Here is a 14,330-nt window from a genome sequence, read left to right on the forward strand (position 1 = left end):
GGAGATGATAAAAACCCTCTTTTCCCAACATACAGATGTGCATAATTCCTGTGGTGGAAATTATGCCTTTATGGCAGAAAAAAAACATTACCTCTGTCATTCAACATCCTGTTATGCTATGATTGGAAAAAATCTTTTTACATGGTAAAAACACAACAAAGCATCTTTAGTACAACTGTGCTGCTTTGACACCGAGAGCATATGGTAAAAATAGACGATGGCAATAAAACCTACAAGGAGCGAAAATCTACAGGCTCTTCTTACAACCACTGACATATACGGCACAGGAGATACTGACAATCGTCACATTCAAGAAAGTGGCCATCACTTTCTTATTGACAGTTAGTAAAGATTTAAAAAATGGTTTTGCTGACACATTCGAAAACCAAAAGACAAATTAATGCAGACAAGTTCACCGCGACTGTTAATATAAGAATCAAACATACAAATAAAGCGTGAAGCATAAAGAGGTAAAAAACAGGGGTAAAATGGCTATTTTGTGGTCAGCTTCCTAAGAGCAGACATTACACCTGTTTAATCCGCTAATGTGTACCTAGCACTCAGCAGCATCTGGCTAACACATGTTTAATAAACGTTTTTTTGTGGGTTTTTTTGTTTGTTTGTTTTTGTTTGTATGTTTGTTTGCTTTGTCTTTTTTTGCTATTTCTTGGGCCGCTGCTGCGGCATATGGAGGTTCCCAGGCTAGGGGTCCAATCAGAGCTGTAGCCACCAGCCTACACCAGAGCCACAGCAACGCGGGATCCGAGCCGCGTCTGCAGCCTACACCACAGCTCACGGCAACGCCGGATCGTTAACCCACTGAGCAAGGGCAGGGACTGAACCCGCAACCTCATGGTTCCTAGTAGGATTTGTTAACCACTGCGCCACGACGGGAACTCCTAATAAACGTTTTTGAATAAATGAATTAATTCCTAGATACTGACCATGTGCTCTTCTCAGGTTAGAAAAACCTAGCAAAGCATGAGATGTTTTTCGGTGGCTCAAGGGGCAAAATCTCAGCTCCTGCTTTAAGTTCCAACTGCTGCTATTTTTAGAAGAGTTTTCTTCCTTCTTTACTTTCTCCTTCCTTCCTTTCTTTCTCCCTCCCTCCCTTCTCTCTTTTAAAACAGAAACTGACTCTAGACTGTGTAGGTTCCTTCACCCTCCTCCATTAGAATTTTATGTCGTTCCTGTCTTTTCCTCCCCAAAGGACATTTTTGCCTGGAGCTGAGTTGGTTCTCAAATAAAATTGATATCCATTCCCCTCAGAGTTGGTTTAAGAACAAAGAAATCTGTCATCAGGACTATATCGTAAGTCTGAGCCTACCCACTTGTCCAGATTCAAACTCCTATTCGAAGATATGCAGAACGTTCATGGCTTTCTGTAAAAGTGTATGAAAATACACACATGGAACTCCAGGTTTTCAGTTGTTTGAAGGAGGTATTAAATGTATGATGGTAACATTATAACTCATTAACACAAATAATACTTTCACCATGGTGGAAATTTGCTCATTTCCAGACATTTGAAAACTCCTATAAATTAAACGCACCCCAAGACTTGAAAACAATTTTAGGAAAAACTAAGGAACAAGAGCAAAGAGGTTTTAGAAAAACAAAAAAAATTGAAATATGGCAAGTCGCTTAGACGGCAAGCAAATCTGTACTTTTTAAGAAAGGCATTTCATTAAATATTAAGTGTTTTTTATTTTGCTACCCTAGAATATGATTCATAGAAGGAAATTCATACGTTAAGAAAAGATCATGTTTTAGATTAAATTTCCTAATTTCTCATTTGGAAATTATGGTCTCGATACCTATCACTAAAAAACTGGAGAGAAAACAAAACCAAGAACAAAGGGATTTAATAAGCTGCAGAAGATAGGAAAACATAAGCGGGTATCATGGAACTCAGGTAGCCCGTTCGGAAGTAGCCGAGAGGAGGATGCCATCAGTGGCTGATAGAGTTCACGAGTGGCAGACTACATGAAAGCAGAACGAGGAAGCGAGAGCCAAGCACTAAGTGTCTGGTGACATATAAGAGATGAGTCACATTAGAATTTAATTTTAATCATCTGAGTCTCAAGGTCAGGCAATCATGACATTTTAGAGAGAAGAAGAAAAAGGAAAACTTCTTCAAATGAAATTCATAACCTTTCCACCCATTGTTCTAGGTCTATTCAGCATCCAGTAAGAATAATGAAGCTTCTGATAATAACTTTTAAAAGGGGATGGGGGGAAGGGGGAGATGAGAGCCACAAACTGCTGGGTGTAAGATGGGCTCAAGCATGAATTTATAATATGGGGAATATAGCCAGTATTTTATAATAACCATCAGTGGGAAGTAACTTTTTCAACTGTATGAAAAACTTAAACATAATGACATAAATAAGGAAAGGAAAACAAAGAGAAAAGCGACCAACAGAATAAAACATACTTTAAAAACTGAAAGGTAACATTTTTAGGTTTTTCTAAAATTGAGATCAAAGAAGTAGATCATAGCAGAAAATGAAAACACAATGAAGAAGTCTTCAGATAATTAGAGAGAGCTATCTTTGCCGACGGGAGGCACGTCACACACGGTGTGCTATGCAGCAAAGCTCAAATCAACCTCTGGACCAAACTTAGCGCGTGTCACAGCAGAGAGGTGGAGCTGAGGAGTGAAATGAAGCAGGGACTCTGGTGGAAAAGGGGCTGGGAAAGAGAGTTTAAAGCCAGGACCTCTAACCTGTTACTTCCCAAAGAACTTCTCTCAGTACCATTGCTTTATTAATCTCTGCTTCCACACTACAGCAGTTACACCCTGTATCTGAGGAAAAAGCCCTGTAGTCTGCTAGCCACCGCAGAGAAGACTTCAAGCAAAAATGTCTTTAACTTTCCCCAAGGCCTACTTATTTATCCCAGCATTTTATAACGAAATGACCCTACACATTGGTCTGAATTCTTCAATTTATAGATAAGAAAACAGGCCCAGAAAGGTCTTGTTTTGCTTAAGTCAAAGTTTAAGCCAAGTCTACTGACTGCTCAGAGCGCGAAACTCATTATAAGTGCTTTACAATTAAGCAAACCTTTTAGATTGCAATAAAAATATTTCAAGTTAGACCTGAAGACATCCCAGATTTCTCATAGAACGATTACTTTTGTGATGTTTACCAATGCTGAATTTTTTTAAACCTTTTTCTTGAATTTTATTGCGCTTAGGTAAAACCATTGATAGAATTAAATGTAATTTTGTATCATTAGGCTCATTTGAATTACTGGTACTAATAAGGCACTTCAGACAAATCATTAAATTGAAAATTCGTTTTGAAGGTATCTGAAATGCCAGTTTCTCAGAGGCTTGAGATTAAAGTGCTGGACAGCACATATAGTAAAATGAGAAAAAGTTCTAAGATGGGCTTAATTTTGTAACTAACTTGAAAATTATTTTCTTTACATTAATTACGACTCATTTTAGTTGTAAAATTATGCAACACTCTTTCTTGTGGAAATAATAAACTACCTATATTCACTATGAAAACATACTACCCATGATGCCTAAATAATTTAAAAAAGGAAAAAGTTATTAGGACCATTTATCTGTAAATGTTTGATTTCTCTTACTGTTAACCAAAACTTTGCTGACATTAAAATACATCCACATCTATAGACATAACATATACAGTTCAGAAAACATTGCATCTTCATACTTACATCAGAATATTTTTGTGGGAAATCAAGCCACAAACATATTTTACATGTGTATTTATGAGCACACAGCAATAAGATCATCTTTTTGGGGGGGGCAATCTCTGACAGTGTTCTGTGTTGGTCTTCGACCTGGTCTTTGAAGAAAAAATAACTCAAGCCACACATGCCCAATATTTACTTCCTACCATCTATAAATTTTGAGGATTAGAATAAAAATGGGAAAGCCAACAGTCTAGAAAAATTCTAAGGATGTTCACAAAATTTTAAAAAATTTTAGAACGTGTACTTAAAACATAATAAAAAGCAACTGTTTTATTTTGATAATGTGGGATATTTAGTTTTAAATATATCTCATGAAAATAAATCCATGATTTTTTTTTTTTTTTTGGCCACCCCTGTGGCATACTGAGTTTCCAGGCCAAGGATAAGATCTGAGCTGCAACTCAATGCCACAGTTGCCTCAAGGCGGGATCCTTTAACCCTCTGTGCTAGGCTGGGGATCAAACTTGCACCCCAGTGCTCCAGAGAAGCCACCGATCCCATTATGCCACAGCAGGAACTCCTAAATCCAGAAATTTTAATGTAACTTCATATTGAAGGATCACTGAAGAAATCTGGGGGTTGAGAGAGAACTAAACTCCTAAAAGCAAGTTACATCAGAATTAAGGAGGCAGCAAAGAAACCTTACTCAATTTTGCGAAGTTAGAGATTTCCATTCTTCTATTTTTATCATCTCCACTTCTTTGAAAAACCTTTTTTTTTAAACACAGCCTACGATATAGAATTTGAGGCATTACAGAGTAGTTTTTACATATGACAATTTGCACAATGTTACAGGCTCTAGGTCAGATATTTCTAAAGAGCTTTAAATTTACAGTGTTGCACACACTGTGGGTACAGTGCGGATGCATAGTTTCGTATTCTTCTAAATCATATTTCAAAAGTGAAGTTTTTATCTTCTTTTGCCATTCAAGATTCATAATCATATTAAGTAGGAATGTCATAATATCAAAGATATCTCAATTAGGAAAATCAAAAAAGTAGGCGTGCTTGTTTCTTTTGGTGTTTTACTCCCTACCCCCAGTAACTATTTTAGTTATGTTACCACAGACTGAAAGATCTGGGTCGCTTGTCCTAGACAGGCTATCAAACTGTAAATGGGCATAGTGACAGAATCTGGATGTACAGTCCCAGACCACAATGCGGCTGTAGGCTCACTAAGAGAGAAAAGAGGATGTGAACACTGGAATGACAAAGACTATGGTGAGCCATACCAAAATCTTTATGTGGTAGACCAGACTTATACATACACTCCTGGTAATATTCCAATAGAGTCCAGCTGTCTTCTGGAAGCTTTGCACACAAGTAGGGACTATTTTTCAGAGCTAGACTAGCTGTGGTAGAAAAAGGAACAAGCTACAAAGAAAAGCCCTGAATTCTTATCCTGCCTCTGATAAATCTATTAACCAGGGAAGGTTATTCCATCTCTTGATCTTAGCTCCCTAAACTGAATAACCCTTCTCATATTAAATTCCATGACCCTAATTAGTAATACACTGTTACTAAATACAAAGAAGGCCAAACTCACAAACTTCAATGTGTCCTAGAAAATTTCAGTAAGTAATTCAAGGTACTTTTTGTACATAGAAAGATGCATGTTTCTTGAGTTCTGCATTTAAAGAAGCAGAAAACAAAATTTAACTTTAAAGATATATATGTGTGTGTGTGTATATATATATACACACATTATACACACACATAGACATATATACACACATTATACACACCCATATATATACATATATATATATGGCATCTTATGGCTGTTTCTCAGACTTCCTTAAGTAATCATGTTTGGTTTGCATTTCAAATAATTCCCTCCTGTTAAACATTGAGGAATAAAACCAGATCATTCATGTGCAGTCAGACAACTAGTACAGAAGGACGAGTCATCAAGGTTTCCATGGTAACATACAACTTAGATTACGGCTTAGGTTATGACAGGAGAAGATGTAAACATTTTTATGTACTCGGACATGAGGTGAGGAAACAAGCAATGCAGCAGACGAAATCTGAGCAGAGTACACGCCGTGGAACACAGCGCAAAAGGAATGTGAACTGCAGAGGCTAAGCCACACGGCAACAGCAGATAACAGCACTGCATGAATATACATCAAAAGACACTAGTTTTTAAATACTTGGCAACAGAGCCATGAACTGTCAACCAAATGAAGGGGAGAAACAAGGAGGGCAGGTGTAATAAGGAAAAACGTCGTCTATTCTGGAATCGTGACTATGTGTTATTCACCTTCAACCTACATCCATCCCTAAGCACAGATGTAGTCATCACCGTCTCACCCACAGACCAGGAGAGAGACAGAAGCGGGAATGGAGGGAAGGAAGGAAAGGAGCAGTGGAGAGAAGAGCGGAGGAATAAGAAAAAAATAAAATAAAAGGATGCGTGCATGGTACTATTAGCTTTGGGTCTTACGGGCTATTCGGTGATAGAAGTAAAAACTGAAAAAAGACTGCGTACCAGCTTTCCCTTCCCTCTGCACTCAAGACTTGGGACTCACTGAGATGACTGACAAAAATCAGTCTCCGAGTCTTTTACCTGCTGGTTGCCCCTCACCTGTCCTTGTCAGTCACGCCCACCTAAGAAGCTGATTATGACGTAATGAGACCACCTTCGCAGGATATACACAAATATCTGTCTTAGTATTCTTGGGTCACACGTGAATGCTCACTGGCTACGGCTCTGGGTGTGAAATATATAAACAGACAAATATGCCGGCAACAGGGTGCATTCGGCTGGGGAGAAAGTGGCTTCTGCAACTCTTATAGTCCATGACAGCTAATTACTACAGTCAAATGACAGAAGAGCACCTTACGAGATAATGCTCATAACCAGTTAAGTTTCTATAGCCCAGTTTCGCCCTTATGTGCTTAGTGACTGTCTCACGAATCCATCTTCTTCCACTGAAATAAATTAAGGATTAGTTTTCACCTGCCCCAACCACAAACAGATTTAACTTAAAAAAATACAAGACGTATCAAAATAAGCAGGAAAAAAGGGTAAAACTGATTCTTTCCTTTAGCTCTGAAAGAAGTGATAAAGGTCATACTGCTTTTCTTCAGGCGCATAAGAACTATGAATTACATGAGGATATCTAAAAGTTAAACATGTTTTTAAAGCACAATATTAATTCCTATTATTTAAACCAGAGAATAATTCCAAATCTAATTTTCACACACAAATCCAGATGCTTCATCAACTAGACAATTGCAATTCCCAAACTGGTTCAATATACATGTTTGTTTTTTTCTTTTTAGGGCCGCACCCGCAGCATATGGAAGTTTCCAAGCTACAGGTCGAATGGGAGCTCTAGCTGTCCGCCTACGCCACAGCAACGCGGGATCCAATCTGCATCTGCAACTACACCGCAGTTCACTGCAACACTGGATCTTTAACCCACTGAGTGAGGCCAGGGATTGAACCTGCATCCTCATGGATAACTAGTGAGGTTCTTAACCCACTGAGCCACAAGGGGAACTCCTGGTTCAATACACTGATTTTGAAATCACTATTTTGCACCAAGATGTTAATCGAAAGTAGGTATAACTTCTGAATTTTCCACTTACTACGCTAAATAAAATATTTTTTATAGGAACAAACCTCTCTAGCGAAACCTTTCTATTGAATATTTTGGGGATCAACACTGACATTTAAATATTTTAAAAAGGAGCCGCCAAACATAAAAGAAAATATGCTAATATGATAAAAAAGCCTGGATCCAATTTACCTGAAGGAGAGCCATGCGCTGAGGTCATACTTTTGACCTTGGAGTCTGAGAGTCGAGAGATACTATTAGCTCTAATCCTAGGAGAAAATTTATCTGAAGGTACTAATCGGGCTCCACTTCTAATGATGGCTTCTGCGGTCCGGGAAGAGGCACTACTTCGAGAGATTGTTGCTTCGGAGTCACTGCGAGCCGATAACGAGCCGAGCCTTGTTCTACGAGGCTGAGCCAACAGATCGATCCGAGAGATGTTACGCCGGCCGGTGGGAGGTTTAGACGTCGAACTCGTGGTGGACACTTCGGAAGCCACGGAGGCTTTGTCGGCATCGGCAAGTTCACTGTCTGAAGCTTCGCCGAGTCGGGCTCTGCGCAGGAGGGAGGTCCTGGTAGGTCGCGGCCTTGGAAGGGTGGTGGATTTAGCCGAGGAACCGGGCGCCCCAGGCGAAGTCTTGGATTTGGTCCCCTTGCTCCCCTCCAGTTTGGCGTGCGCGTGCTCTTCGGTCGAGGCAAGTGGCGTCCTTCCGTGAGGTTTACAGGCGTACGTTTCCTGGTCGGATGACATGACATCGGAGATGGCCGAGTGAGGGACACTGGAGGTTTGGTCGTCATCGGTCAGGTCTACTGAAGGCTGCCGTATTCTTCCGCTGGACTGCACAAATTTCCGACCCTCGGCCCTAGAACCTACATCGGCGGAACGACTTTTTGTTTTCTTTTCGATTTTCTCCCGAGTCCCCGAAGATGACGACTTTGTGACATCCTTGGAAGGAGAGCCCGTGGAACACCTGTCTTTATAGAGACTCGTGAAACTCTTTCGCTTTTGGGTGGACTTCCTCTCAGTCTCGCCAGTCACCAGACTGATGGTACTGGCTGTGTCCACGTCAGATTCTGGTGAGATGGAGTTGTCTCGGTTGTAACTGGGGGTGTCTGGGCCCTCATCCGTTTTGTTATCTTCGCGCAGCTTAGCTTCTAGAAAAGCCATTACTGCCTCTGTGTCTTTAAGAATGAGAGTCGTGTCCATACTAGAGTCAGTGTCCATGGAGTCACTTCTTTCTCGTAGTCTGCTGGCAGTTGTCAGGGCTAAAGAAGGAGGTGTAGACGAAGGCTGTTTGTTTATATGCGGAATGAGTTCTATGGGTATGTTGGGGCTCGGTTTTTCTATAGTGAAGCTCCCTTGCCGCACTAGGGGCTTGGAGGAATCCTTCTTGTCCGCTGCCTTTGAGGTCTGACTTTTCAGAAGTTCCTCAGCTTTTTTTCGCTTGCCCTCGTTCTGGGTCACTCTTTCTCCTTTGCTGCTAGAATGTCCTGGGACTTTTTCTTGAGGCTGTGACTCTGGCTTCAAAGAGTCTTCCCTACATCGATCGACCTGACCAGGAACGCTTTTTGAAGCAGACAGCTTGGCAGGTGTCCACTGTGCCTGTTCCTTTTGTTCTTGTTGCTGGATTTTAGCTAATGTTTGCTTGACCAAAGAGGGCTCCTTATCAGTTTCACTCTTCTCCTTTCCAGAATAGGAGCTGCCAAAGGGAAGCAGGGTTTTGTTATCGCCACCAGTTTTAAGAGTCTCACCGTTCACTGCCTTACTCATTTTACTCAGGGCTCTGTCTGCATCTTGCTTCTCCCTCTGGTACACCTGCGCAGGTGCTTCTTTCTCCTGAAGTTCCGTGTCTTGTTTTTCTCCTATCTCTGACCTCTGTGCTATAATCTTTGCTCTGGAGCCCTCGAGAGACTTTTCTTCATTTGGAAGCTGGGGAAGGGTTCGTCTCCTTCGCTCTCCCTGACCAGCCAAGGAAGCTACCAAGCCAGCACTTCTCACTGAAATGCCAGATTCACTGATATCTGCATCTATAAAAGGAAACAACAAAGCAGGAACTCATTGGGGCAAAAACATAAAAACAAAATCCCTAAACCAGATTTTAGGGTGTCATAAGTCAGACAAAATGAGTTTCTATTTCCACGTCTAATGATAATTAAAAATACAGATAAAAAGCCACATACAAATTATTTTTTATTTGTAATTAACCAAATCTAATAACAGCACCATGAGGCATACAACTGTGTTTAAAAAATACACTTTATATTTATTTCACAGAAGTATAATGAAAAGGTGATTAAATCACATTACGCAGATCTGTAAAAGATGTACTGAGTAAATTATGTGTTGAGTAAATTCTTTTTCATTGATGTATGGCACAGGTGGCATTTAAATATTTGTTGTATTAATGAATGGAATAGTTTGGAGTTGTGTTAGTCTTATTTTAAAATTTTCATTTATATATGTTACATATATATAAAATCATATAAAAATTTGTGTTTGTATATATATGCTTCACCTACAAATTATCTCTTTAGCTTCAGTTAGGGTTATATTTTAATGACATCTGCATTAGTAGTAAAAATAAAATTTAATGTAGGATGAGCAGGAGCATATGTGACTGTGTTTATTGAGGTTTAATTTACTTCTCACTATATAGATTTAGCTTATAGTACTTTAAAAGCTGATGTATGGTTCACAGAAAGAAAGAAAGAGAACAGAGAGAAAGAAAGAGAGAAAGGAAATACCATTCTCTAAAGGAAGAGGGATGGACAATTCCATTATCCTGTCTTCTTGATCATGCCTTGTATGATTGGCAGCCAAACTAGCCCACTGTGAAACCCAACGCTTGTTTCCAGATGAAGATGTGCCTTCCTAAAGGGTAAAAATAAGAGAATGAAATTATACAGTCAGGACCCATCTGATCCCCCTGTTCAGAGAATTCCATTTCATTCTTAAATTCCATTTAACCTGTTGTACAAAGCAATATTTAAACCTCATATTCCTGTATTATCATTTATTTATTTAAACCTCATATTGCTATATTATCAACATTTCTTCACATACAAAATGAAGATTTGGGGGGTTACCCCTTTTAACTAAAACATTATCACTGTGAATGTAGTATAATTTTCCCTACCAATTAAATACAACAATGGTATTAAAGTAAGCTCTTAGTGCTCATAACTTACTGCTGCTAAATAAATTCGGCTGTACGACTAAAGCTTTGTGGACGCTATAGTGAAGTTAGTTCTACTCCAGGCGGCAGAACAGAATCTGAAGACCTGTTCCTAAGTTGTTCTCCAGCTCTCTAAACGTCAGAGTCTCAAGGAGTAATTAAGTCTGCCAAGTCATGTTCAGGGATTTCAAAAACAAACCCAAGGCTGCAGGCTTTTTTTCCACAACACTTTAGTATTTCCAGAAGAAGCTAGAAATCGCTCAATCTTTAAGAAGTTTTGTATAACCATTCTGAACCTAGACCTGCCCCTGTCTAGATCTGTCTTTAAGGCAAGTGCTCGGTCAGGTGTGAAACAGAATTTAATTCATGACATGGTTCCATGGACTTATGGATGTACACTGGGTCAGTCTTTAATACGGAAGATCAAAGATTGTAGAAAAAATGTTTCCTCACTAAAAATCTAAGCCAAGGTTTAGTATTAAACCTGTAATGACCACTAAGGAATGGGACGCTATGGCCAAATTTCATTCTGAATTATCCAAAACACTATTTCATTATAAGTGTTAAAATGACAGGCTAGAAACTGATAAAGTAAATATTGAAGGTGAAAATAGTAAGTTGTATAACATAGCAATGCACATAAAAGGAAGCCTAAGGGTACCAAAACCTGCTAGAATCCTTGAATTCCTTTTGGGATTTCGTGGGAGCTGCCCACAGTTCTGAGACTGAGGAAATACTACAGCCATTCACACCATGCTAGGAATACCCACAGAAGGGTGGGTTTTAAAGACATATGTTCATGTAGAACCATTCCGTGAAGACAGTTCTGATGGCTTCTTTAGGTGGTTTCTTCAAAGTCAAGTACATGCTCGGGCTATATATAAATGTACTTGGCACGGGTCAAGGGGACAAACAGCAGAAGAGGGAGTGTTACAAATTCACAGTCACCAGCACCCTTCCTAGATTAACCAGAATACCAAAACACTGCTTCTAATAAGTATCAATTGCTTTCAGGAAGTAAATTATGCATCTTGTAAAACAGAAGTCAGAATAAAAATTCCCTAAGATCAAGGAGGAAAAAGGAATACTAAAATACAGTAACTGTTTCGATAGTTTTCAGGAAGGAGCAGACCATAAAGAGACAATTTTTACATTAATAAGCAAATATGTATCCATACTTACCTATCTATAAAGAATATTTAACTTACATTTCACAGATATTTCATTTTGTTTTATGTATACCATAAGATTTTATTTATATTTTATATTTACTTACTATTCCTGAATTTTAAATTAACTCATTTCCTGAAAGGCAATACAGCATAGTGAATAAGACAATGAATTAAGAAATCAAGGCTCCTTAAGGTTCAAATTCTGGCTCCACAAAGTATGAGTTTTAAGACCCTGACCAAGTTAATATCTACATACTTCAGTTTCATTATTTGTGAAATGGTACACAGCAAGTGTGTGGATGTTAAATCTTATTAGTTGAATAAATTATAATTATTTAATACTTCTCAATTATATACATTGTTCTATATTTCTTTCTGACATATCAGTGTAGAATGAAATTCTAATATCATTTCTGGGAAGGGAATAAACGTGTGCATAGATCTCAGACTATCATTACGCTGGGTGCTTTTCCTTGTAAATAGCTTTTATTAAAAATACCATTTGTACAGATGGGAAAACTGAAGCTAAGAGAGGGGAAATGACTGGCTCAAAGGTGCTGTTAGATGTGGCAGTTCTGGGATCTGCACTCAGGTCTTAGAAGCTCTACCATACCTCACGCGGTAACTCTCTTAACCAGGCCACCCCTAATTAATTCCACATTATTCTAGTTACCTCCTGGGCTGTCCTACAAGGGTGCTTATCTAGGTCTATCAGTTGTACCTGTCAGGCACTACTTTGCACACGTATCCTGGCATGATAGATCTTTCCATTCCAAACACACGACCCTCCTAGAAAGTACAAGCAGTGTATTTTTTTGTTTGTTTTATCTCATAATGCCAAGGAGAGCAGTGAGCACATAGCTCATTAGCTGCCTACTGAAATTTAACATTTTCCCTCACTGGCAAAAGAATATTAATTTTAAGAGTATTTTACAAGAGGATGTATCAGTTGCTTAAATAGAGTGGACCCTTGAACAAAGAGGGGGGTCGGGGGGAACAGGGGCGCCAACCCTCTGTGCAGTCAAAAACTCATGTGTAACTTTGCAGTCGGCCCTCTGTATCCCCGGGTCCCCATCCTTGGGTTCAACCACGCATGGGTTGTGTACTATTGTAGTGTGTATCTAGCAAGAAACATCTGCCTGTTAAGTGGAGCTGTGCGGTTCAAACTTGTGCTGTTCAAGGGTCAGCTGTAATTACAAATGACACAAATTTATACTATGTGCATGTAAAAAATAGGAAGCGATGCATACCTCTGAGCTGGGAAATCCAGGTGTACTCAGTGGTTTTCTTTCTTCCATTACTATTGCAGCAGAACTGAGAGCCCAATCTTTGACCAGATCTTTATGCTTTTCATTGATAATAGGCCTATTATAATCCTGATTGTCATCTACTCCAAATACCTAGGAAGAGAAAATTATTTTATAAATGAACAGTCTAAGCATCAGATTAATAGGTGACTATTATTAGTAACATCAGAGGCAAATAATGTTTTTAATTAATTTCATAGATAATTTCCGTAATGAGGGAAATCTGTTTAAGGACGGGGTGGCATCCAATAGGTGTAACGGCAGGAAAGGGAAGCAGGGCAGCGGCACGTTACGTAAACATCACTACCCTTTCTTAACCTTTAGCAAATGTTCTATTTAATAATAAATAAGCGATATTCAGGACATTGCCTCTGATTTGTTAAAAGATGTTAGTAACAGTAAACATTATAATAATGCCAAGAGTTAGGACAGAATAGCACACCACTTTAGCTTGTCTCTTTGCTCTGCTATTTTTGAGAAGCATGTTGGAAGCTGAAAGGTATGGGTGATTTTATCTGTTCATTCCCTAACAAACGCTTAACATTTACACGGATGAGGTGCATTTATACCTATGATTTTCTAAGGTCCTAAATAACAGATTTTATTGTATGATCTTTGTATAGAATATACCATAATCCTCAAACTTTGCATAGAATATAACATAATTCTCCAACGTAAAGGACTCTGTTTCAAGTGCAGATTCCTGAGTCTATTCACAGAGATGAGCATTTTCAATAAGAAGGTTGTTGGCTGTTTTATGGTCAACACTTTTGAAATATTTTAAACATAAAGACCAACAATTAGTCATCTGCCTTTAAGGGCAATTGCCTGAGTCTTACTCATTTACTGGCACAGAGTAGGCCCTGATGTTGCTAAACAGACTGGAAAAAGGTTGTAATTAAATAAAGTTTAACATTCTGTTTTACTGTTAAGCCTACTTTGTTTCCAATACTTGTATTTATAGGCATAGCTGGGCTCTAATTGTTACAACGAAGAAGAGGAAGTGTTTGATTTAGCCTTGTGTAGAAAAGGATCTTTAGAACATAACCAAAGAGGCTTCATTTTCTACAACAAAAGGAAAAAACCTTAAACTATTTTTCTAAAAAATTTTTTAATAACACGATCACCTATCTGGTAAATCATGAAGTCTACATTTAGCAATGCAGGTATCAGATTTTCAAATTCACTAAACTTCAAAATGTTACCACTAGATGGCATTACTTACTACTTATTCAACAATAAGTGGTTTTCAAGAAATACGGTTTAATATTCTGTTGAACCATTCAATATTCAAATGATCCTTGCTTTAAGAACAAATTGTGTATTATGAACTTTAAATCAAATATGAATTTTAATCATACACGGTAGTACAGT

At 38.7% G+C, this 14,330-nt stretch overlaps 1 protein-coding gene across 31 annotated transcripts in view; it reads right to left on the reverse strand.

Moving 5' to 3' along the window:
- Positions 1-14,330, reverse strand: part of CEP170 (centrosomal protein 170) — a 122,734-nt gene that overhangs the window by 22,988 nt on the left and 85,416 nt on the right. For all 31 annotated transcript variants that reach the window (XM_021064150.1, XM_021064162.1, XM_021064171.1 and 28 more), the window contains 3 exons: positions 12,900-13,049; positions 10,047-10,173; positions 7,494-9,329 (listed from right to left, as the gene is read on the reverse strand). In XM_021064150.1, the coding sequence (XP_020919809.1) occupies positions 7,494-9,329; positions 10,047-10,173; positions 12,900-13,049 (2,113 nt within the window). The remainder of the gene's footprint in view (positions 1-7,493; positions 9,330-10,046; positions 10,174-12,899; positions 13,050-14,330) is intronic.

This window comes from Sus scrofa, chromosome 10, assembly GCF_000003025.6.
Source record: "Sus scrofa isolate TJ Tabasco breed Duroc chromosome 10, Sscrofa11.1, whole genome shotgun sequence".
NCBI classification, from domain to species: Eukaryota; Metazoa; Chordata; class Mammalia; order Artiodactyla; family Suidae; genus Sus; species Sus scrofa.